General features: G+C 40.4%; 1 protein-coding gene across 2 annotated transcripts in view; it reads right to left on the bottom strand.

Moving 5' to 3' along the window:
• Positions 1-25,377, bottom strand: part of NAPG (NSF attachment protein gamma) — a 975,476-nt gene that overhangs the window by 730,081 nt on the left and 220,018 nt on the right. For both annotated transcript variants that reach the window (XM_044067357.1, XM_044067358.1), the window contains exon 3: positions 10,675-10,759. In XM_044067357.1, the coding sequence (XP_043923292.1) occupies positions 10,675-10,759 (85 nt within the window). The remainder of the gene's footprint in view (positions 1-10,674; positions 10,760-25,377) is intronic.

Below are 25,377 nucleotides of genomic sequence, written 5' to 3'. Positions count from 1 at the left end.
GATAATATTGCTATCTACAACCATTCCTGGCAAGAGCACCTTCAGCATTGTCAGGGAGGTGCTCAACAGACTACAGATGGCAGGGCTGACTGTTAAGCCCAGCAAATGTCAGTTGGGTATGGCAGAGGTCTCCTACCTGGGATAGAGTGGGGAGGGGTAAGATCAGGCCACAACCTGTCAAAGTTGAAGCCATTCAGGCATGGCCTGCTCCTGTTACAAAAAAGCAGGTGAGGACATTCTTAGGGACAGCAGGGTACTACAGAAAGTTTGTCAACAATTACAGTACCATAGCTGCGCCCCTCACTGACCTGACAAGGAAAAACAATCCAAATAAGGTAGTGTGGACCCCAGCATGTAAGCAGGCATTCCAGAAGCTTAAAGGAGCTTTGGGGGAACCCCCTAGTTAGCCAGCCCAGATTACAGCAAATAATTTGTTGTGTAGGTGGATGCTTCAAACCACGGGGTGGGAGATGTACTTAAGCCAGGTTTCCCCAGAGGGAGACGAGCACCCAGTGGTTTATCTCAGTCATAGGCTCCAACCCATGGAGGAATGCTATGCAGCTGTAGGAAAGGAATGCCTAGCCATGGTGTGGGCACTGCAGAAACTTCAGCCTTATCTGTATGGAAGGAAATTCACTGTAGCTACAGACCACAATCCCATAATATGGCTACATCGAGGCAGCCAGCAAAATGCCAAGCTACTAAGGTGAAGCCTAGGGTTGTAGGCATATGATATGACGGTGCATCCCCGCAATGGGGTTAGCAATGCCAACACAAATGGGCTCTCAAGATAGGGAATGGGGTCAGGTATTCTCAGACAGGCTCAACCCTCTCAAGCAACGTTTCTCAAGGAGCACTTGAAAAGCTAGCTTTTTTAGGGGGGGGGGGGTAAAATGCAACAATGCCAGCCCAGCTATCTGGAATTTTTTACATAATTCTATGTCATTTGTGAATATTGGAATGATTTATACAGAACTGTATGTTACGTACTGAGCTTCAAGAATGTAACCACAGCATACCCTGCTGGAACATAGAATATTAACTTCCAGAGCTGGGCCATAAACAAAAGATGTTATCGCTCAGTTTCAGTTCAATAGCAGACACAATGTCTAGAGCTAGAAGCTTTGCTATTGTCTTGAAAGAAAAGTAATTACTAAGTTTAAAATATAAAGTGTTTTATTGTTTTATGACTTCCTAGCAGCTACACAGTTCTGAGCAAACATCTGAGAGAGATGTATTTCTCACACAGATGTCAAATTCTTAGTTTCTGTTTTAGCCTGGAACTGAAGTCAGGTGACAAAAAGTGATGTCATCCAAGCTAACCCAGCAGTAACATTTGATACTGAGTTTAGAACTCTCTCAGAGAACATGTGCATGTTATATTTTGTCTTGGACCTAGCAAGAACATCCTCATCATCATCATTATCATCTGCACTTGTTTGTATGTAAGATTTAGGGCATAGTCTCTCTCTTAAATATATATAGGAATATAGTAAAGAGTAGTTTAGATGTTTTCTGTATTTGAGACTGTCCTGCAATGTTGGTTTAAAATGTTTCCTGTAATTCTTAACTCTGAAGTAACTGTGTTTTTTCTGAGTATTGTCTTGTTCTTTCATTAATTATTAAATATATTTAAACCTATTTTTGTGGCTGATATTTGTGACACATATTTAAGCTCTTAAGAGTATTTGCATATGTATTTGGTGACACTGTACAGGCCACTCCTAAATAGGCTTGCAAGTCTTGTTCAAAACTACCATTTGGATAATAACAACTTTACACAGTAGGATTGGACACCCTTTGTTAAGGGCCTTAAAGTTGCTGATAAAGAGCTGGCTGGTGGCAGTGATAACTACCTTATAGTCTGGGCAAAAGGGGGCATAGCTAGTAAACCTGTGCCAGCCTTCCCCAGGTGTGTGTGTACTTGTATATAAATCAAATCTTAAAATGTGTGTGTGTCAGCTACTTGGGCAGGGACACGAAGCACTGGTTGGACAGAGTTCTGGAGGTCTTAGCTTGGCCACTTGGCTGAAGATCTCAACCCTATAGCTGTGCCAGTGGGGAGTCTTACTGGGGATCGGAGAAAGAAGGAGAAACCAGCCCTAGACTGACTGCGATCTCTGTGTGTTCTTAAGGGAAATTGTACTTTACTGCGTGTGTACTTGTCATCTTCCCATTGTGTATGTCCCCCACTGTTGCCAGTGGGTGAGGATTGAGGCTCCTTGATTACTGGGCCAGTGTAGGGGTGTCACAATGTGTTTACCTGTTTTTTGTGGAGATGTTTAAAAGACTTCCTATAAAAACATCTAGAAGGGAAATTCTTGCTGTATTTGGAGACATAGGGTTTCACAATCTGGCACACCCCTCTTACTAACATTTCCCCCTCTCATCAAATTTCTTAAGAACCTCAGCAGAGGAAGACCCATCCAAAGCTTCTTTGTCCAGATGTGCATTCAAAATTTCTGCTTTAACATCCTCTGGTAGGTTTTTGTTTTTTGTGAAACCAAGCAAACCTCTGCAAAACAGACCAAGTGACTGCAGCACTGGAAACCAGATCAGATGAATCACAGGAGCATCTTTGATAGTGTTTCATAACGTGAGACACGATGGGAAGTAGAGAGTTTAAAGGTGCCTTAGCCTCTAAGTCAAAAAGGTAGCAATTTGACTTTTTCATGTTGTTAAAGGAAGTTAAATGAACTTTGACACATGGCCTTAACAGTTAACCGCTCTGAAGGCTAAAGCAGAGTGTAAACATTCTTTCCAAATTTATCAAAAATTCTGCCATCCCTATCCAGAATGGGAACAGAAGCAACTGCATATTAATTTACAGAAGTTTAAACATGGAAAAGTTATTTCCACCAGTGAGTTACTTTAAGTAGAAAAAAAAAACTGTCCTTTCTTTTTGAAATTTCTGTAAAAAATAAAAAGAGGAGGGTCCACATATCCATCACCACAGCAACCAAAGCTGCAAATGAGTCTTTTTTTATCAAAATGAACGCTGCAAGCAGGAAAAAAATATAGTCATAAGTAGCAGAGTGCAACTTTAAAATGGTCATAATTAAAAGTAAAATTGCAAAACTTGTATTGTTGCTCTAGACAGGATTTCTCTAAACCATGGTTACATCTAAAATCTACGGACATGCCCTTCTGCATGGAGACACGTCTGCCCTCACTACTGAGCAGTCAATAGCATCATCAGACATTTCTTTCTAAGCATGTTACGATTTCTGCTCAATTCAGGTAATAAAAGCAGGACGGTTGGGCATTTCATTACCTTTTTTCATCTATAATGGTCTGGTAAACACTGCTCTCTTTTCTTTCTTTGCCACAATCTCAGGAACAATTTATTTCTAGGCAAGTGCTCTATAAAAATAAGGTTGCATTAAGCCATTTGTTCTCTTATTTGCAAGGCAGAAACATCCCATTATTTTGGGAATTGCTGAACTGTGCATTGTTTATCTACCATTGCTGTGACCAGCAGCAAGGAAATAAGAAAAGGTTGAATCATGTTATTTTTTTCTTATCTAGAAGGTAGACACTTCTCATTTCTTTTGGAAACGCTGATATAATTTTCGTCCAACAGATCTTAAAATGGGGGAAACGCTGATATGTGCATTGTTTATCTGGTGATGCTGTATATAGCAACGCAGAAAACCAAAATACAGTGTACAAAGCACTCCAAGCTTGGCTGAACCTGATTCAAGTGCCTTGCAGGAGTTATTACAAATCATTTCTTATTTACAGTTTCTACTGCATTACACATTTGCAACGGTTTTCAGCTTAAACTCCTAACAGCATGTCACTGTGAATGGAGTGCTAAACTTTTTAAAAGGTTAACTGGCAGACATTAGGAAAAGCCTGGTAAGGGGGAGGATGGGGGAACACGCATGACAAGAAAGAGGTAGGATACCTCTGATTTCCTAGATTACTGCAAGTCCTTCATTTTATCCCACAGAAGCAAAACAAAATCAAGTTGTTATGGAGTTCAATTACTGCACCAAACAATCTAGAAAGGAATGATTTTTGATCATAACATCTAAGGGAAACAGCAGTTTCCAATAACTTAGTAATAGCACACATCTTTTTCACTGACAAAATAAATACCAAACACCTGTATGGAGTATAACAACAGATGCAGCAAATGGCTTAAGTCTACAGGATCAGTGGAAGATAACTACACTTCAAAAACTGTTTGGTGACAGCTGGTATATGAAGAGGGGGCACACAGTTTAGATAAATAGTGCGGTCATGGAAAAAAGCATTTATGTTGCTCATATGTTGTTAATTCGAGGAAGTGGGGGTAAGTTGTAGCACAAGAAAAAAGATGCAGAAATATTATCCTAGTCAGTAACCACATATTTCAGTTATCTGTGCATTTGGGAAGCTATGTAGTGCTGTTTTGCTCAAACAAGGTACTTAGCTGTAATGCACACCTTTATTTTAGTTAATGTAGTACAATTATTTAAATTACTGTATTTGGGTTATAGCTGCCTCAAGAGTTGCACTTAGATATTTTTCAGAGAGCCGCAGTAGCACACATCTTCCTTAAGTAAGAGATTTTGCGTGCCATGCCATAACCTCAACCAATGTAAGATACTAGTTTTTCTTTCATGGCAAACTTTTTAGTGTTCTTGCTGCTCTAGGAAACATAGTTGCATTTTGTATAGTTGTACAACTCTATAAATATTAAGGGCAACGTTGGACAACAGTCTTACAATACCTTGCCCATCATGAATCTTTAAACCAGCATCTTTATGACCCGTCATTCATCCAGCTGCGCGCGCGCACACACACACACACACACACACACACACACACACACACACACACACACACACACACACACACACACACGCACGCGCGCACACACACACGCACACACACACGCACACACATTTGTTCTTTTTGTTTTATTTTATTGTTAAAGCAATGTTGGCCAGTCAGATATTTATAGCTGTTAAGGAATAATGTATGTATATTAGCATAATTATCATAATTTTGTACATATCTCTGACACTGTGCACTTGGATGTATTGTGATTCAGTATTTCACATGCCCAGTCACCAGAGAGGTCATGAATGGCTCCTTACATCAATGGGCTACTTGGTAACACAAAAATTATGATTTTTCTTCCTGGAAATATTATGAACTTAAGGCAAATGTTCATAACTACATTAATAACTTAAACCAGATTGTGTTTACATGGTACTCCGTCATGTCAAATCAAAGTATATGCAGCGCTGAAAAACTTTGCACTGATAGCTGGTATCCAACCAGCATTGCATGGCAGATATTTATATTATTCGTTCATTTGATATGCATACTATTCATAGTTATACAAATAACTCAAAACTGGAGTGGCACCTACAAATATAGTTTGCAGAGAAATGAAGATCATATCTGCCCAAGCATAAGTCACACTGATCGCAGGGGTTTATGGTTGCAGAGATAATATAATTATCCAAAGTAGTAGTAATAAGTACATGTATATATTATCTAGTTACTAGTTCAATATAAAATTACCATTATGTCTGGTTGACATTAACATCACTGTTGTAAAGAAAAGTGTGTGATGAATAACATTCATATTTTAACTTTTTTTTTTTTTGAGTTTTTGAGATCTATACATTTATTTACAGCTAACTTGAAAAGGTACATTCTCAGAATTTCAGCTCATGTGAAGGCTGTCCAGGTAGGAATTCTTCAGGTGCCAGGAGGTGTGAAACTCCACTCAGGAATAAAACAGCTATAAACCACAACACTGTAGTGTTGTGTCTGTTATTACTCTGGAACCAGTCTTTCTTGGAATTCTGTAAGGCCAAAATAATTGCCATCAGTGCTTTTACACTGATCTGCTGAGCTGACAGATGCCTGCCTCAAATCCCTTGGACTTTGAATTGTCTGATGTGTGCTCCTCAGGCCAAGTCTAAGCTGTCTGTAGTTAAGGTTTGAATAGTCTCTGAAGTTGGAAAGGGGCTCCTGGGTTGGTTTTGAAACTCTTCTCCCACCACAGAATTTCTTTTTCCAGGCAAGGTAGGGGAAATTGCCATTTCTAGGGAATGCCGATGTGATCAGCAATTTTTTAGGAACTACTGTAGATTACTCATGTTCATTTTTGCCAATGGAACTATCAGGATGCAAAAAAGTCATGTATTGCAGGGCTTTTAAAAATTCCCTTGTAGTATGGACTGTTTGCTGCATAACTTCATGAGGCATTGTGAGAAGAACAAAACTTTGTCTTTTGACAAAAAAGCTTTCTGTTGGACTGAATCTAAGTCTGCACCCAGGAAGTCCTGGTGCTGGAGGGGAGTTGTGACTTCCATATATTGTGGGCGAGTACTACCTTCTGAAAGCAATTCATGGTAATTTGCATGGCTTTCTGAAGTTCTGCTGGTGAATAGCCTGGATCAGACAATCATCCAAGTATTAAAAAACAATAACACCAGCTAATACATAGAAGACTGCATTTAAATATATTAACATATTAAAATCAGTTCCTGTGCGTTAGCTGATCTTGTTTTTTTTTACTGCTTGATATCCAGCTACCGTTATTTGGAGCTTTGGATTTCTGCAATCACCCAATTATAGGTATTTATGGCCCAGTCTCGCTCTGCAAAAAGCAAAGACTGGTGCCAGACATTTCATAAAATCTCTGGGTGCAGTAGATAAGCCAAATGGTAAGGCACAAAATTAGATGTGCGATCCCCCCTACTTGGAAAAGTACAAATCTCCTATGTTCCTAAAAAAACATGGGAACATGAAGGGAGGTGTAATTTAAAGCCACAGTCACCATCCTGGCCCTGGGAATACAAGAGACAAGTTTCTGTACAATCAACATTTTGAATTCTGGTACTACCAGAAAGTTGTCAAGTCTCAAAAAGTCCAAAATTAGTCTCCAGATTCCTTCCGTCATAGAAACTAGTAAGAGATGCAAGTAGAACACGTGTCTGCCTCTCCTGGAGGGACTGACTGGATACAGCCTTGATGTAACAGATACTGTAAGAGAGGTGGAATCAGTCCTCATTGTTTTGAGAGGGGTGGGAATACCAATGCGGGCAGGGGGTTTCCACAAGTGAATGGAATAGCCCTTTTTGATTACCTACAGTACCCATCTGTCTTGGGTGAGCTGTTCTCAATGTTTGGAGAATGAAGAAAGTCTTCCACCGAGTAGGAAAGAGGAGGATGATGTTAGGGTGGGTTTTAGGTGGTGAAAGGGGAGGTACTAAGCAAAGTCATAGCTGCTCCATAGGAGCTGCTTTGTCCATAGACCCCTCAAGTCTTGAACACTGGTTGGTTTGCCATTCAGTTTGGCACCTTGGCTTTTTACCCCTAGGCAGTTTAATTTTTTTTTCTTATTTAGGTGGAAAGGGCAAGGACTTACTAAGAAAATTCCTGCTGAATCTAGGGCTAGGGAAAGGTAGAATTCCTTACAAACTTCTTCAGCTTCCTCTTTTTGTCTAGTCTCTCAAATACCTTCTCTGATGGAGGTCCAAAGAGCAGCTCAGCTTTAACTCGGTCTGACAGAGGGCCAAGTTCTCAGCCAGGCATGCTCCCTCATCATAAACTCAGTATCAGCCATCTGGCATGATGCATCCAATGTAACACAGCCACAGTCGGAACACCTAGAGGCCTACACTGCATAATTCATGGATTCTCCTTAGAGGCTCTTATCCTGTATCCAGTCTGCCAAGGTTTTAATTTGTTCCTGCACTGAGCATACGGAACTGGAAATTCAAAGCTCTCATGGTCACGATGGCTGAAGTGCATGTTTTCGTGCCAAATCTATTTTGGCAAGACGTTCCTGGATGCCTACCCAGATGATCCCTTGTAGGATTCCGCCTCTAGATCTGCCAATGGGTTTTTATGGAGATACTTGTGGGACTACAGAAGTGATCAGTTTTCCTGGGGACAAGGGTAAGGGAATTGGGTAGCAAGGACATGTTGGTAAACACATCAGATACTCTGTAAACTGAAGGTATAGCCAGGAGTTTAGGGGCTGGGAAGCTCAATTCCTTAGACTCCCAAGTAAAGGATTCCTTCATCCTATGAAGGGTATCCTCTAAAGGTTAAGTCATCAGGGGAGGAAGCTGAGGACAAGGTGTTTTTTTTGAGTCGGAGTCTACTTACTGCTGAGTGGCAAGATGCTTTACATAAGCCAGTTCCTCTTCATCCTCCAAATCTACGGAATCGGTTTCTCTTGGGGGGAGGGAGTTGCCCCTTTTTCTTTTTTTCTTGGAAGGTTCCTGGCAAAGGTTGTTTTTCAAGGGTGGGCTTTGTCGAATTTAGGGAGTTTATGTAGTGTCAGCATATAAGGACTGGGCCAAAGTCATGGAGGTCTCCACAAGGGACATGCCACAGGACTCAGACCTAACAGAAATCGGACCAGGGGGCTACAAAGGTGTCTCACAAAAGTTGATAATCTTTATACAAGATGAAGAGTTGGACACAGAAAAGTCTTCACCTTCTAACACACAGTTCTCCTTCGGGTGTTTGACTATGCATTTTTTTGGGAAGATGGCCTGGAAATAGGTGGACACCACAGCATGAAAAGGCTTGGCCCAACCTGAATTAAAATGCTGGAGGGATTCGCTCCTACACTTGATGGTTTTATTTACTGTTGAACCTATCATAAAAGGGGCAGATCAGTACTTTGTGCTGAAGTCTTAAACACAACAGACAATAGCAGTGGAAATCTTTGTGGGGGATTTGTTTCCCCACAAAATATTAACAACCAACATTAAAAACTATAAAAAAAAATAGGGAAGATCCCCAATAGTTATCTGAACATTCCATTAAGTTGACTGATGGACTGACTATGTTCTCAAATGTGGTCTTGTCCATCAGAGTACATGGCAAGAAAGAACTGAAGATGGTGCTGGCTGATGTACCTTTGAACTTTCACACATTGCTGCCTAACTAGATCACTCTAATCTAGTAAATCAGGACACCTAGGCTGAAGTCAAACAGCGAAGGAAATCAGTCAGCTGAGGAACAGTGAAAGACACTTGATATTTGGGCCAATCACATACTTCTCCATGGCACGAAGTCCCAAACGACTTAGCACTGCAACAATGACTACTGTGAGCATCATCAAATAGTAAAAAGCAAGTGAATGCTTCTACTATTCCAAATGCTACCAAGAAGAGGTCAAAGACAGTCCAAATATGTAAGCAACATTCGGGGGGGGGGGGGTTCTACTATAAAACGCAGACTTCTGAAAGTCAACGTTTCCAAACAATGAGAAAAAATGCCTGAATATATATATATATATATATATATATATATATATATATATATATATATCAACTCCACAGTCGCACTATATTAAAGAAGGGAGAAATCTCCCTAAAAAACTGAATCATTGCTGGCATTCAATTAGAAATCTCACCAGCAATGATTTCTTGTGGAGAAAAGCATTTGGTGTTATGCCGTGTTTTTTTTTTTTTTTTTTGGTTTTTTTTTTTTTTTTGGGGGGGGGGGGGCTACTAAAGCTTGAGGAGCTTCTCCCCAAGCATGTGAAGGGGAAACCTTCTAGGGGTCAGCAGACTGTATAATATGCCTATGCATTCAAGCACTGCTATACTGCTCGGGAATGCTACAACTTAGTAAGCCCCATAATGTACCAGTGGTGCTTGCAATCACTAGAACTCCAAATGAAGTATGTGGGTTATCTCTCAGAAAAATGCAGACTCAAACAGGAGCAGAATTTCAATACAAATGCCTCTGGCTTCTAAAAGACATGTAGATAATACACTTGGCAACAGCAAAGATAAAATAAAGAAGCAAGCAGCAAAGCTAGAGTAAAGTATTTAAAAAGGCATCCCTAAAATACCAAGTACTGATTGTTAAGAATATTGCATTTCAGAAGCAGGGCAGTTCATCCAAATATACTTCTGCCTTGCAATCCTTTGGAAATTAGAAAGGACACAAATGACTACATTTTACAAAGGCTTCTTAAAATACTGCACACGTATATATGCATCTCACATACATATAAAGTGACTTGCTGCAAACCTGCAAACAAAGCAGTATCATAGTAACAGCAATTCCCTACTGTACAACATATTTGTTAACGCCATTTTGAAGTTTTTCAACTTGAAGAAAATTCAGAAACTTTCATAATGGACCAACAATGATGATCAGCACTAACACTAGCTTAGCCTTTTTTCTAGGGAAAGGGATTACTATTAACAGAATCATTTTACTTGAGTCTCTCAAAAGTTTCAGTTAAAATATGAACTTCCAACAACCTGCAAAGTAACTATTACAGCAAGAAAAAGCTGACATTTCAACTGTAACACCTCTGACCACCACGTAAACAAAATAACTGAACCCCCTGCCGTCTACAATATAATTAAAGAACAGACTATCATTTTTAAAACCGTTTGTGAAATTACTCAGCCAGCACACAAGTAATGAGCTCCTAAAAACTGACATAATGTGAACCCCTTCTAGGCATTACTACAAGGGACTACAAATGTACATTGTCAACGTGCACTGAAGGCTAATAAACATATACAAATCAAGAGGTCCCAGTATTTTAGCTTTAGCCAAATATTACCTTTACTTTCAGACAAAATTGGAATTCATTTGTCCACATACAGTATAGTGGAATATATAGCAACAGTTATTTATAATGTTAAATGTTTTTTCAAGTTTCCATAAAAAGGATACGCCTTGTTGTTTTCATGACATTCGGCTTCTTTCAGGTAGGCATCTTTTGCTTGCTCAAGCTGTTTGGCATTTTTAAAAGCTACAGCTATAGCAAAAATAAAAAAACAGCAAAATACATTATCAGGAGGAAAAAATGCAGCTTGACAGAAAACAGTACAAACCATATTGTAAAACAGTAGAAAAAACTCAAGTTAAGCAAGTAATTTTAATTTTTCCTTTTTATTTCTAACATTCAACAAAGACCAGATCTTCACATGTAGACAAGTAATGTTACACTTTTTCTATGCTACCATTGCAATTCTTAGCTGCTGAATACTTAGTTTAGTTTTTGCTTTCTTCACAACATCCTTTATTCTACATGGAGGTTTATGATCAGGTATACGCTCATGACCAGGCTACTATGTGGTCCAGACATGGATGCCAAGTCCAAGAGGTGACTCTTGGCATCCATATTAAGAACACATAAAAGGCTATGAACAAGTCACCTATTATAATTGTTTGCAGTGCATGGAGCTTTACCTGCTCCATGTATTAACCAGCTACAGGAAAAAAATGTGTAGGACAGCAAAGTGTTTACCAACTTCAAAGACAGTAAAGGAATTAGCAAGTGCTGTCAAACATATAGAACCATACCTCTCAACATCTTTGCTTAAAAGTTCTGCTGAAAGCAAAAATTATGGATGGACATATAATAGCAATATAATAGCATATAATATAAATATAATAGCACTGTTTAAATATTAACTTAAAAGTTAATAGAAGAAATGGATTTGCACCAAAATGCATTTTCTGAACAATAAGTAGTAAGAAACTCTAATGAATGGCATTACTGACATATTGCAATCCTCAGTGATTTAAACAGAAAATCAAAAATTTTATGAGGGACAGGGCAGAAATATAAGGAAAAATAAGGGACATTCTGCAAAATCAGGGACAGCTGACAGGCATGGCAGCATGCACCTCTGTAGTTTTAATGGCTTTAAAATGCTTTCAGACACCATTTTGCTACACTTTCTAAGTTTGGCAGAGTGGAGTTCTAACAACTTTTAAAAGCTTTTTTACATTCTACTGCTGTATGGCAGCAGTTAGACTCTAGCGCAAGACACAACCTTAACAGCCCCTGACTTAACAATCCTGTACTGCAAGCAGTATCAAGATTAAGCTCCAATATCAGAAAAATGCAAACTATTAAGTGCTACTTTAGCAAAGGATCGGATCATAACAACGGTTAGGGGGTTGCTTTACAAATGCTCCCTAAACTCTGTTAAGATTGGGTCTCTCACCAGGAAATAAGAACTGACAGTGCTGGCCAGACAACAGCTTCATTTCTACCTGCTATCTATGCCTGTTAACTGTCACTTGTAATAGTTTTCTTAAATCACTTAAGATTACAGTCAGTGAAAAATGTCACAAAGTTTCAGAAGTCTTATTGTTCAGAAGCTGCACAATGATGAAAAAAAGTATTACTTTATTAACTTTTTAAGTGAAACAGGGAAATATTTAAAACTGTGCCTAATTTTGATGCTTTGTCCCCCAGTATTCTTAAGTAAATTAGTTGAGTGGTATATGCTGCTGCCTTGTTGACTCTGATAAGTGCTTTACTGGCTTTCAAAGCTAGTAAAACACTGTGTTCATTGTTTTCCTGTAACTGATAGTATATGGAGCAGACAAAGCTCCACATACTACAAATAATTATGATTGGGTCTCTGATCATAATCCTTTATTACATGTTCTCAACATGGATATCAAGACTCACCATTTGAGCTTCGCTTTCTTGTCATCCATGTCTCAAATACTGGTTATGAATGGAAACCCAATATCCTTTTCATAATTATGGAGCTCCATGCAGTACATATAGGGTCATATCATATCAATTCTGTACTAAAGCAAAATGCAAGCATTCTACATGCTACATTATGTGATGTATTCTGTCAACTCTCATGTCCCACCTGATAGGAGAATCTTTCTGGGGCTAAAATATTAATCAGTGCAGAACCATTTCATATACAACTCTCAAACTTTGTATAATCATACTAAGAACTTCAATTTTACTGCAAAACTGATATTTTATTACACAACATAAGACTAAGAAAGGGAAAACAAATTCAGTATACTATGGGAAATAAATAAATCCAAGTGCTGTACCATAGGAATAACACACATTTTACCTGTCACTTTTTTTTTTAATTGCTTTTGTTCCTCCAGAAGATAGCAGTGCCAGTTTTTTTTATTTCTGTCTCCCCCTCTCAGACTCTGTGACAGTTTATTTATTCAACAATTGCTGAACAGGTGGTTAAACTGATAATACAAGATCATTTTTAGCCATGGCACAAGTTCAAAAGACAAAAATACACTTTGTCTTCAAAAACTTGCATTTCAATGCATGTTGCTTAACAAGACACTGTAGTACTATTAGATACTTCTCTTTGTCCCTCAATATATTCCTCTAATTTGTGCTATACACCAGCTCTATAATTATTTAGGCTGATCAGTAAGAAGTGAATAACAGAGTCCTTAATTAAAGATCCAGAAAGATATGCAATGTGAGGGGGTATAAAATTTGTAATTGCTAACAACTGCTCATTCTGATGAACATTCTGCATCAAGCACAGATCATCAAAAATTGTGTGAACTCTGTGACCAAAACAGATCACACAGCCAAGGCAGACTTGAGCAATAATAAAAGATCAGTGGGTCTGCTGCTGGGAGATCTACTTGTACATTATATGCCACTGTACTGAGGATAGTTGGCCTAATCCAAAATAAGTGTAGAATTCCCCACATACTAAACTTTTCACACATTACTGCTCAATTAGATCACTCCAATTTGGTAAATATGGCTACCTTGGCAGAAGCAGTTTTAAGTACATTACAATGAATATTACTTAAATATGAACAGCTAGCTGGCTCCACCTAACCTTGTAGGATGGGTAACCCCCTCTATCTTTCCAGAAAGTCACAGTAACAAAAGCTGTTCAAACATGCATTACTGCAATGCTTTACTCTCCTCACAAATCCTCAAGAACATAATGTGCATGTCCAATCCACCCTGTATAAGACTGGCACATTGTTTAAGAAAACAAATGTAAAACAAGTACAAATGTAACGTGCAAGTAAAATGCAATTATGCTCATGGCTGGAGAAATGGAAAATGACAGATAAATACATTGAGCACATGTTTTATGCTCTAAAACTCAGAAAGATCGCAGTTATACAGTGCTGCATCAAAACATCCAATAAAAACATTTTAGAAGGGTGTATAACAACTTCTGAAAAGCAACACTGAACACATAAGGTCGAGCACTGCAGTATACAATGCAACCACCACAGTTAGAACTTTACAGCTTTGAAAGGTGCAAGACTCTCTGCATTGCTAAAAAAAGCAAAACAGGTGCAACAAAGTGAAGGGTCTTGACAGCTTTTAAAACTGTTGGTCAAGTGTTTTACAGCTTTTAAGACTGTCAAGAAAACTTCATGTCCCAACAGTTTTTCTCTAACTAGTGCGGTATTAGGCCTGCTATAGCTCCATGTACTACAATGAATTGTGATGAGGCTTCTCCAATCACAACTGGTGGCAATGCACTTGACATGGATATCAACATTTAATTCCAAAGCTTTATTTGACTCTGCCCATGAGATGAATTTCTCTACATTCATGTCATGAACACACAAGATATTGGTCATCAATGGAGACTTCATCATAATCCTCTACAATGTTACCATATAAGCTGATTTTGACAAAAAGCATCCTTCAGGGACCCGACAATTTGGTTCATCTTCTCTACCAATCATAATCAGGCATTTTTCTTGGAAAATACGTCACTCAGTGTATGTCTGCTCAGAGCCAGCACATATCTTGATGCTGTCAAATCACACTTGGGTTATCTGCCTGCAGGTAGCCCTCAGTCGGCCCGAATACCAGATACTTCTGCATCGGATACTGTCACTTCTTCCATGGCGTCAGGTCTTCAGGAGTATAAAAACAGGCAGCCAACACCATTACATCAGTTTTCTTCCCCCAACTGTCAGGAGCCCCCAAATAGGGAGCTAATATATGGTGGGGAAAACACCACCAGTAAAAAGTAAATACCAATACCAGTAGGAATAGCTATAGAGAGGAGAGATAAAGAGACCGAGAAAACCAGGGGGCTGGAGGGAGGGAAACCAAAGACTGCAACAGTGAATACACTCAAACATCCACATTTATGGCAAGCGCACACAACTGTACTATGTTCTTTGTGTTTCTTTGTTGCAGTCATCACACTTGGGTTGATTCCCAAAGCTGAGGAAGGGTGGAGGCAGTCAAAAAGAGTTGGGGCTGGCTAGTAGGCCTTGCAAGACTGCTGTAGCAAATCCTGCCCTGGATATGGAAATATAGGCAGGTGGTAATGCTTGGTGAAGGTGTGTACAGAACTCCAGGTAGCAGCTTCCAGTATGTCCCTGATAGGGACTTCCCTGAGAAATGCTGTAAATGTAGATGTGGCCCTAGTGGAATGTGTTCTGACCCCATGAGGGGTTGGTTTTCCATGGTGCTTGTAGCAGAAATGGATGCAGTGTGCTATCCATTTGGAAATGGTTTGTTTTGAAATGGCCTTGCCCTCTGCTCCTGTTGCAAAACTGACTAGCAGCTGGCCAGACTTTCTGAAAGGCTTAGTCCTATCAAGGTAGATAGGAGCTTTCTGTGCACGTCCAAAGAGTGCAATTTCCCCTTTATTTTGAAGATTAGGGAAGAAGGCTGGCAAATGGATGGATTGGTTGAGAGCCACACTGGACACCACTTTAGGCATAAAGGAAGGGTTAGTCTTGAGGGAAACCCTGTCAGCGTGGAAAATAATGAAGGGTTCCACAGCAATTAGTGCTTGTAACTCGGACACTCTTCTAGCTGAAGTTATGACTAGAAGCAAGGCTGTTTTCAAGAGAGGAATTTTAACTCTGCTGAAGCAGCTGGTTCAAAAGGGGGAAGTGTGATCTTTTCCAGTACAAAGGTAAGGTCCCAAGCAGAGGTGGGTGCTCTCTTGGTGGCCTTAAGTTGTTTGCTCTCTTGGTGGCCTTAAATTGTTTGCCCCTCTCTGGAACTGTTGGATGAGAGGGTGAGAGAATAGAGGTGGCTCAGTATTGTAATGAGCCGAAATGGCAGAGGCATGGATCTTAATAAAGGAGAAGGATAGGCCTCTGTGGAGTAGTTCTGCTAGGTAATCCAGGATTAGAGGTAAGGATGGCAGTGCTGTGTCCTTTCCTTTAGACCGAGTCCAAGAGCAATACCTTTTCCACTTTTCAGCATAGGATTTCCTAGTACTGGGCCTTCTGGCTTCAAGGATGACGTCCAGCACCTGCTTGCTTCGGGTTGCTGGTGGAGTGTTTAAGGAATAAGCCAGGCTGCAAGATTTAGAGTTTGCAATTGTGGATGCAAAATCTGTCCCTCCTGCTGAGAAAGCAGGGTTGGGGTCTGGTGTAGGTGCCAGGGTGGCACCGTTGTCACCGTTGTCAGGTTGCGCAGGAGTGGGTACCAGTGCTAGCATGGCCAGTCCGGGGCAACCAGAATTGTCCTTGGCCTGTCTTGTTTTATCTTATCTTGAGTAATACTCTCAAGAGTACAGGCAGAGGGGAAAAGGCATAGATTGAGAGGTTTTCCCATTGAAAGGATAGGGCCATCCACCTTCCAGGCCCTGCTGTGAGGGTTTCTAGTGCAGAATTTGCTTAACTGATGGTTGCTGGGGGAGGCAAAGAGATCCACCTCTGGGGTCCCCCATTTTTTGATCAGAAGGTTGAAGGTGCTCGGCTCCAATTTCCACTCATGTGGGTCTAGGAGATTTCTGCTTGTGTCTGCCAGTGAATTTTGTTTGCCTGGCAGGAATTTAGCTTGTAGATGAACTTGGTTGTCCAAGGCCATGTTCCACAGGACCATAGCTAACCTACAGAGTGGGTAGGAATGGGTTCCCCCCTGCTTGTTGATGTAACACAACTGTGGTGTTGTCTGTTTTCATCTGCAGTTGTCCTGGTAACAGTAGGTATCTGAAAGCTGTCAGGGCATTCTGTACAGCTAGCATCTCTTTTTGGTTGATGTGCAGGAGAATTTGCCTTGGGATCCAGTGGCCCTGAATACATCTGCCTGCCATGTGAGCCTCTTGTGCATAGTCTGATGAGTCTGTGGTTAGATCTGGCGGCGTGGGGTTGAGTAAAATGCAGTCCCTTGTTGTGGTTGCATGCTTCTGCCCACCAAAGGAACTCTGTCCTTAAACAAGGTATGATAGGAATGACAGTTTCCAGGTGCTGAGAATGTTGGCACCAAAGACTTTCTAAGTACCATTAAAGTTTCCTCACATGCAGTCTTGCATATGGAATTAGCAGAATACATGAGGCCAAGAACCCTAGGGCTTGCCACATTTTTCTTGCAGATATCTGGGTTCTGGAGGCCATTTGCTTGAAGTAGTCTGTCAGATACACCTGTTTTTCTGAAGTGAGGAATGCCATCTGGGAAGTTGTGTCCAAGCTTGCTCCCAGGAATACAATCTTTTGACTGGGTACCAGTTGTGATTTCTTTTCGTTGATGGTGTACCCCAATGAAGTGGGAAGGTTTTTTTACAAATGTCAGGTGCTGAAGCAGCAACTCCTGACTGTCCGCCTGAGTCAGGCAGTCATCCAAGTACGGGCAAATTTGGATATTTCTCTGCCTGAAGTATGCAAAGGCTGGAGCCAGAAATTTTGTGAATACCCTGAGTGCAGTACATAAGCCAAAGGGAAGTGCAGAGAACTGATAATGCATAGACCCTGCCCTGAAATGTAGATATTTCCTGCATGACTCCCTTATGGGGATGTGCAGATAGACTTCTTTTAAGTCTAGGGTGACTAACCAGGCATCCTTGGCTAACATAGGGAGAAGCTATTGCTGGGTAAGCATCTTGAATTTTGGAACCACCAGGAAGGTATTGAGAATTGAAAGATCCAGGATTGGGCACCAAGAGCCATCTTTCCTGGGTACCAGGAATAGTCTGGAGTAGATTCCTTGACCCCTCTGTTCTACTGGAACAGGCTGAATAGCTCTGATATTGAGCAGGGAACATACTTGGTTTTGAGCCTCTGCCCACTGGTTTGGAAGAAGGTCTGGAAACCCGCTTGGGGTTGGCAGTCAATGGAAATAAAAATTTGTACCCCTGGGATACAATGTTGACTCATCGGTCCTGAGTGACAGACATCCAGTTTTTTTTGCATGAAGGGCAAGTTTTCCTCCTAGAGGCACAAGCAGTTGAGCAGGGCTGGGAAGTAGGGTTGAGAAGTCATTGTTAGCTTTTTCTATAAGGAAGTGGCTTACCACTCCCTGCTTTAGGGGTAGGGGCACCCCATTGCTTAGATCTCTGCATACCCTGAGACTGTAGTCTGGGTGGTCTGTTTTCCCTGGTTCTTGTTTGGGAAGGCCTGGAGGGGGCTTGTGTTTTGAAGGGCAATGCCTACTGAATATAGATGGTTGCACTTGTAGGAATTTTTTTAACAGTTTGCATAGATTTAGCCTTTTCTTCCATCTTTTTAAGAACTTCTTCTGCTTTGGTGCCAAACGGTTCTTATTTAAAGGAGAGTCTAGTAATTTAGATTTGACATGATCTGGCAAGGTCTGCTCCTTCAGCCAAGTATGTCTTCTCAGTACAGAGCCAGTGACAGCTGCCCTGCAAGATGCTTTTAGGGCATCAAAGCCACACTGCAAAGTATGCTTATTAACTAGGCTTGCAGAGTGCATAAGCTCCTGCAATTCTTTATTTTCTGCACAATCTGGAAAGATTAAAACTTTTTGTTTAATAAGTTCCATAATATGTTGCTGGTATTTCAGCATGTGTAACTGGCAATTCAATGCCCTGATAGCGAGAGTTGCAGAGGTATATACCTTCTTACCGCATCTGTCCAAAGATCTGGAATCCCTGTCCGAAGGGGTAGGATTTTTGGCTGTAGTAGCCTTAATACCTTTAGGTCCCTGGGAAATGATCTCTGGGTCAGCAGTAGGATTCTTGAAAAGAAAATGTGAGAATTGGGTACTCTGTAGTACCTGTCTGGTTTCCTAGGGGTCAGAGGTAAAGTGTCTGGAGTAAGACTGGATTCCATGAAATCATCCACAACATCCAGGACAGGTGGTATGGCCTGTACTGAGGCAACTCTAAAAATTCTCCGAACCTCTTTTTGGACTGAGGATAGTCTTGGCATTCCCAATGGAAATGCTCTCTTAAGGTATGCAAGGTATCACCAAAAGAAAATACTCTGGAGGGGAGGCAGAGGGAATGGATTCCTCTGCATCTGAATCCTCATAGGTGGATAAGGGCATGTCTTCATAAATCAGAAAGGTTAGAGTCATCGGACTCCTGGTCTGTAGAAACTGAAGGGGACTGGATTCTCTGACTCTTAGCAGGGGAAGGCTGGCTTCCCCTAATCAGCGTAATAAGGTCTTCAGCCATTCTAAGCATTTGTTTTTGTGGCATGGGTGCCTGAGCATGTGCTTTGGTCATTGGTTTTCTAGGTGTAGTGCATACTCTGGGCCTAAGAAACTTGGTAGTTTTGGTTAAAAAAGAAGTTGTCGGTTTGATTTGGACATTGGTTGGACAAAAAACACCCTCAGAAGCAGGTGTCTGCACAGCAGCTCTGGACCTTTCTAAAGTAGAGATATCCGCTGGTTCCATAGTCGAAGAAGCATCTTGCGGCATACCAGACTCCGAATGGGTCTCAGCAGAGGCCTGCAAATCCACAGAAGCAGGCATCAGGGGCTGCAAAGGCACCTCACTGAGTGCCAGTGGAATGGCGACTAGTTTAACGGAAGCTTTGTCGGCAATTTTGGACCTATGCAATCTCTGTCTTTATAATTACGTTTTTTTTGGAAGATCGGTAGTCAGATGGCTTACCGAAGCCATTTCAGAATACGGACATTGACAGCGACAAAGATAGCCCAACGAATGGTTCAGGCATTAAACAAGGCACAAAACCGACAGCGAGGGAGTTGTGGTCTGGGCCTAAACAGGTAACGCAGTAAGAATGAAAATCTCTGTGAAGTATTTGCTTTCCACAGGCAAGCCAATTGTTAACATTTTCTGACATTGGTTAGAGCAAGAAAAAAGGATCCCCAACGGGGTACTTAGCTTTAGAAGACTTCAGGATTATTCAACTCAAATGAAAAAATTCAGGTAGCGGACGACCGGCACTTGCAAACTGCTTCTCCTTCGGGCTCTTCCTTGGCAAGAAAGACTGATGTAATGGCATCGGCTGCCTGTTTTTATATCCCTGACGACCTGACGTCATGGAAGAAGCGACAACATCTGACGCCGAAATATCAAGTCTCTGGTATTTAGGCCAACTGAGGGCTACCTGCAGGCAGATAACCCAAGTGTGATGACTGCAACAGTGAAACACGAAGAACATCAGTGCCTAGCCCCATGAGCCAATCAGTCCATTTTCATACAGTGAGCACAATTCAGGCAAATCGCAAAACAATAAGCATGCGAGACCTTTAAAGGCAATACACAAACAATTATAATAATTATATACCTGCCTGATTTCCAGGAAACCTCCAGCAGTCAGTGCTGAAAGAAGGGCCTACCAATTGCAGCAGGGACAGAAGAAGATTATCAGAGACCCATTAAGGAAGACCCTTTTTAGATCTACTAATTCAGTAAAAGCATACCTGTTAGAGTCTTATGACCGGGCTGAATCACAATTTACTAAATCTATCACAGTGGAAGATGCCAAAAAGAGAGAAAGGTTCAGGTGGCTGAATATTTCAGTGTACCAAAGGAAGTCTGATATAATGCTATATGATATAATGTTTGTTTATTATGTAGATTATATGCACGATGGAATGTACAAATAGGGTTATTTAATTCATACAATATTTTACTTGTATATTATACATTATGGATTTCTATATTTAGTTTTTACAGGATTTACATACTCACACTATATTAGTGTACAGATATTTATGTACTTGTTTAACACAATTTGTGTTTTATGTATTTGTACATTTACATGTATTTTTTATTAATATTGAATATACATATGCATGTGTCTATACATCAATTTATCATATATTTTTATATATTTTCTAACATATTTTTCTATATTTATAGATTTATTTAAATTTTAAAGTTTAATTGTATATGTCTTTTGGAGAGGTTTTTTGGTATAGTTGAGGCGGAAGGTGGCTTGAGATTTATTAAGGGTTTGATTATAATTTCTTGCATTTCATGTTGTACGCCTTTAAACCTCAATTTATTTACAATGTGACAGAATCAAATTGTATATTTAAGCAACCTGTTTCAACATTTACCTTTGTATGGTTTCTGAAGAAGTCGAACTATTTGTGTTGACGAAAAGTGGATTATATTTTTGTACACTTAAAGGTCATTAAAAGTACGTTATTGCCATTCAGAGTACTTTGATTTGTGACTAGTGTGCAGTGTCAAGGACCTGTGCTTTTTGCAGTCCAGTTTTGCGTGTTTTTTACCAGCTTGTCTTCGCATTTAAGTTTCTGCAAATATGGACAACATTAATATTTAAAAATTAGCTCAAGCTAGGTTGAAGCATGGTGATGAGTTGCATAAAATATTTAGCCTTGCAACAGGAGCTAGGCAGGGGTATTCACTTTCACCACTACGCTTTATATTTAGAGCCATGGTCAAGGACATGAGACAATCGAGCATAAATGAATCTAAACTGAGAAATATTAATGAGAAAATGGAACTTTGTTAACGTAATATTATGCACAATCAGAACATGATATAAAAATTACATCTGATGCACCAAAATATTTTAACAGCATTGCAAGATACAAAGTAAATTAATCTAAAACAAAGGCTACAGTAATTAATTATGACCCAATATATAAAACTTTCCCTTCCTGTGGGACCATGACAAGCAGAGACTCTTGGGAATATGGCTGAAATGGAATGTTGAGCAAGCAGCTAAAAAAAAAATAGAAAGTAAGATAGGACTATGGAAATTGATATTTATGGACAAACAATAAGATATAAGCAAATAAGATATTTTTGGCCCCACTGTCCTGGTTCTTCATGTGTGTTAGGAAACATCAACTAAGACATCAGATATGGAAGAATACAAAAAAAAGGCAATTACTGAGTTTCTTTTTGAATAACAAAAGAAAGAAATAGTGCAATGGAAGAAACTAATGCTGTCAAAGAAACAGAGTGGTTTGGGACTTCCCAATTTGGACATGTACTATAAGAACACCCACATCAGATTAATATATTTGATTCAGGCAATGGGATATATACCCAAATGAAAACACATGACAGGTAAAATACTTGACAAGGACATGGCAGAACAACACATGGGCATTTGGTCAGATAAAAAAAATGAATACAAAGGGTAGTTCGCACATCCTCATACACATAAAAGTACTAAGCAAAATTTTGTTAAAGGAGGTTAGATCTCGGAAAAAAATAGAAAACCACAAATAGATTAGACAACATATAGCAAAACGAGAGACACAGAATAAAATGCAATGAGCATTTGGAGAAGATAATTACCCCAGACATTTCCAAAAGGAGAGAGAACCACAGTTGCCTGAGCCAGAAGGGAGTCACCACAATGATCTTGAAGGATTCCTTCTGAATCTTCAGAAGTACCTTCGATATTAGTGGAAAGGGTGGGAAAGGCATACAGGAACATTCCTGTCCAAAAAAATTAAAAGGCATCTGTCTTCCAGGCCTTCATACATGGAGTCCTGGAACAGAATTTTGCCAGTCGATTGTTCAGAGCAGAGGCAAAGAGGTCTACTTGAGGAATTCCCCACAGTTGGATCAAATCTTGGAAGACTCCTGATCTAGTTTCCATAGGATCTGCCCAAGTTCTGCTCAGCTTGTCTGACATACAGTTTTGCTCTGACAGAATGAAGGACACCTGTAAAGTGAGACTGTGCAGTGAAGCTATATCCCTAGCCTGCAAAGGGGGTATGACCTGGTTCCCCCTTGCTTGATGATGTACCATGACTGTGGTATTGTCTGTAATCACTTGAAGAGGTTCAGAGGGACCACAGACGGTTCAGACAGAATCTGTCCTTGGTGTCTCACACCCCCTGCATTTTTATCTCTCAGGAAACTGCTCCCATTATAAAGTTCAAAGAGTCTGTTTTGACCGACTTGTTCTGAAGCAGGAAGGAAGAAGGAGAGACCTGGATTTAAGGATATCTGTTGCCTCCACCAAAATATTTCTCTTCTGACAAACCCCAGCACTAGGATCTGAAAAGATAAAGGGTCTTGATGGTGGGACCAAAGAGATTTTGGATACTGCTGTATCTTTCTCCTGCAGAGTCTTGCCAGGTGTAACACGAGAATCGTTGATGCCATGAGACTCAAAACCTGAGGTATTCCTCTTGCAGTAACCAAAGTCTGAGTGGAAAACCTTAGAAACAGATGTAAATAAAGATCTGGTTTTGCTGTGGAAGAAAAGCTCAAACTGAGGTTTCTATCTGACATCCCAGGAACACAATCTTGTGTGAGGGAGTCATGAATGCTCTCTTCAAATCCCAGTTTGTGCAAGAGATCTCTCTCAGCCAACACAGATTCCAGACACCTTGAAAAAGACTGCAAAGATAAGTAAGTCATCTAAATATTGAAAAATTTGTATACTCTAACTTTCAATGACCTATAATTGAAGCTAGACATTTTGTGAACACTCTTGGTGCAGTGGATAGTCCAAATAGATAAGGAGAAGAACTGATAAGATTTTGTGTCTGGATCACATTAAGAAATGTCTATAGTCTGGACAAATAGGGATGTGATAAGCATCTAAGTCTAGCATTACCAGGAAAGTTGAAAGAGGAAGAAGAGGCAACAGGTCGGGAAGAGACAATATTATGAATTTCGGTACTATCACAAACAGGTTTAGGAAAGAAAAACCCAGAACTGGTCACCGAACACTTTCTTTCTTTGGCATTAGGAACATCATTGAATAAAACCCCAAAGCTACCTGAGAAGGAGGAGCTGGTTCTATCACTCCTTGGGACAACATGTGATGAAGAAGAGGTGGAAACAAAACATCCTGATCTGTAGGATGACAAATGATCCCTAGAAAGGAGGAATTTCCGCTCAGTGCCATCTGGAACATTAACAAAGTGATTTTCAGGACTCATTTGTCTGAAATAATCTGTTGCCAAAAAGAAAAATGGAGATTCAAACTTTTCTGAAAGAAAAAAAAATGGGCCAGAATTGGAGAGGGTTACAAGGTTCTTGGACTTGAACTATCCTTGGTTATGTGTTATGTGCAATTTGAGACTTCTTCTTGGAACCCCCTTGTCCTTTCTTCTTAAATGTCTGTTTACCTGTATTTTGTTTAGACTATCTATTCTGCTTTTTGCCAAAACTGGGTGTGGAGATAGAAACTCCCTCTGACAATTTGGAAAGGGGGGGGGGGCTGAATAATCTTGGAGATTTCCTGAATCAGCTTGACCCTTTCAACACACTTTTTGATCACCTGTGCAGCAGAGGAGCCAAAACACTAAATCTCACTCCAATTGAGAATTTAAAATCTTCTCATCATCATCTGAGAGGTTCTGGGAATGCAGCCACGCAGACCTCCTCAAAACAGTACAAGTGGGCATAGCCCTGGAAGACGAATCGAATATACACAGTGAATAGTGACCTGGGCAACAGAAGAACCCAAGTTACTTAAAGCACTGTTTTCATCATAAGAAGACTCTGCAGATAAAACATTCCTCGTACTTTCGCAGTTAGTCTAAACAAATTTTAAAATGCGAGCCTGACCATTCAAAATTCTGAAAATCAAAGATGCAGAAGTATACACTTTTCCCCACACCTATCAATCATTTTCCTATCCTTTTCAGAAAGAGTAGAATTGGAATTCACTAGGTGCAGTGCGGTCAACTAAAACTATAGCTGCTGGGTCAGACTTGAGAACAATGCATAAAAATTTAAAAAGACTGAGGAACTTTATGCATATAATTTGCCTTTTTAAGGACAGCTGACTGGCTAACAGGAAAACTGTAGGCAGTAATACACATCCTCCAAAGAAGAGGAAGCAGGAAGAATGAGTATAGGATCTGGACAATCCTTCTATGCTGCTGTCTTTCGGCTTATCCCAGCCAGGGTCGCCACAGCGGAACTTCGGTCAGCTAATGACTGGTGGTGGATTTTTATGTGCCGAGTTACCAGCCCTGACGCACAACCTTCAACGAAGGCACGCCCATTCATGCATGCCTCCACACTGAAGCCGCTCTAGCTGAGAATCGAACGCAACAACGTCTTGCTGTGAGGTGACAATCCTTCTATAAAGCTCAGTATTTTCTGAGAGAACGAGACAGCTCAGTGTTCTTCCACTGAAAACACTGGTACATTCTAGCAACAGTCTCAGAGAAATAGACCCCCACCCCCACATAAGGAGAATTACAACCCAAGCACTCCTCAGAGTCTGAGTCTGAATCAGAAATTGGAGGGGAAAAAAAAGTACAGTTGTGTACACTTACCATAAATGTAGATGTTCGAGTGTATTCACTGTTGCAGTCATTACATTTGGGTAATCTACTGGCAGGTTGCTCTCAGTCGGCCTGGATTCCAAAGTCTTGGGTCCTGCGTCAGTTGCTGTCTTCTCTTCCATGATGTCAGGTTGTCAGGGGTATAAAACATGCAGCCGACGCCATTTTCTTTAGTTTTTCTTGCCCCTGATGTCAGGTGCCCCCAAAAAGGTAACAAAAATATATAT

Source organism: Protopterus annectens, chromosome 3.part1, assembly GCF_019279795.1.
Source record: "Protopterus annectens isolate FY-2018-M chromosome 3.part1, PAN1.0, whole genome shotgun sequence".
Lineage (NCBI taxonomy): Eukaryota > Metazoa > Chordata > Ceratodontiformes > Protopteridae > Protopterus > Protopterus annectens.
This window is presented reverse-complemented; position numbering and strand designations above follow the sequence as displayed.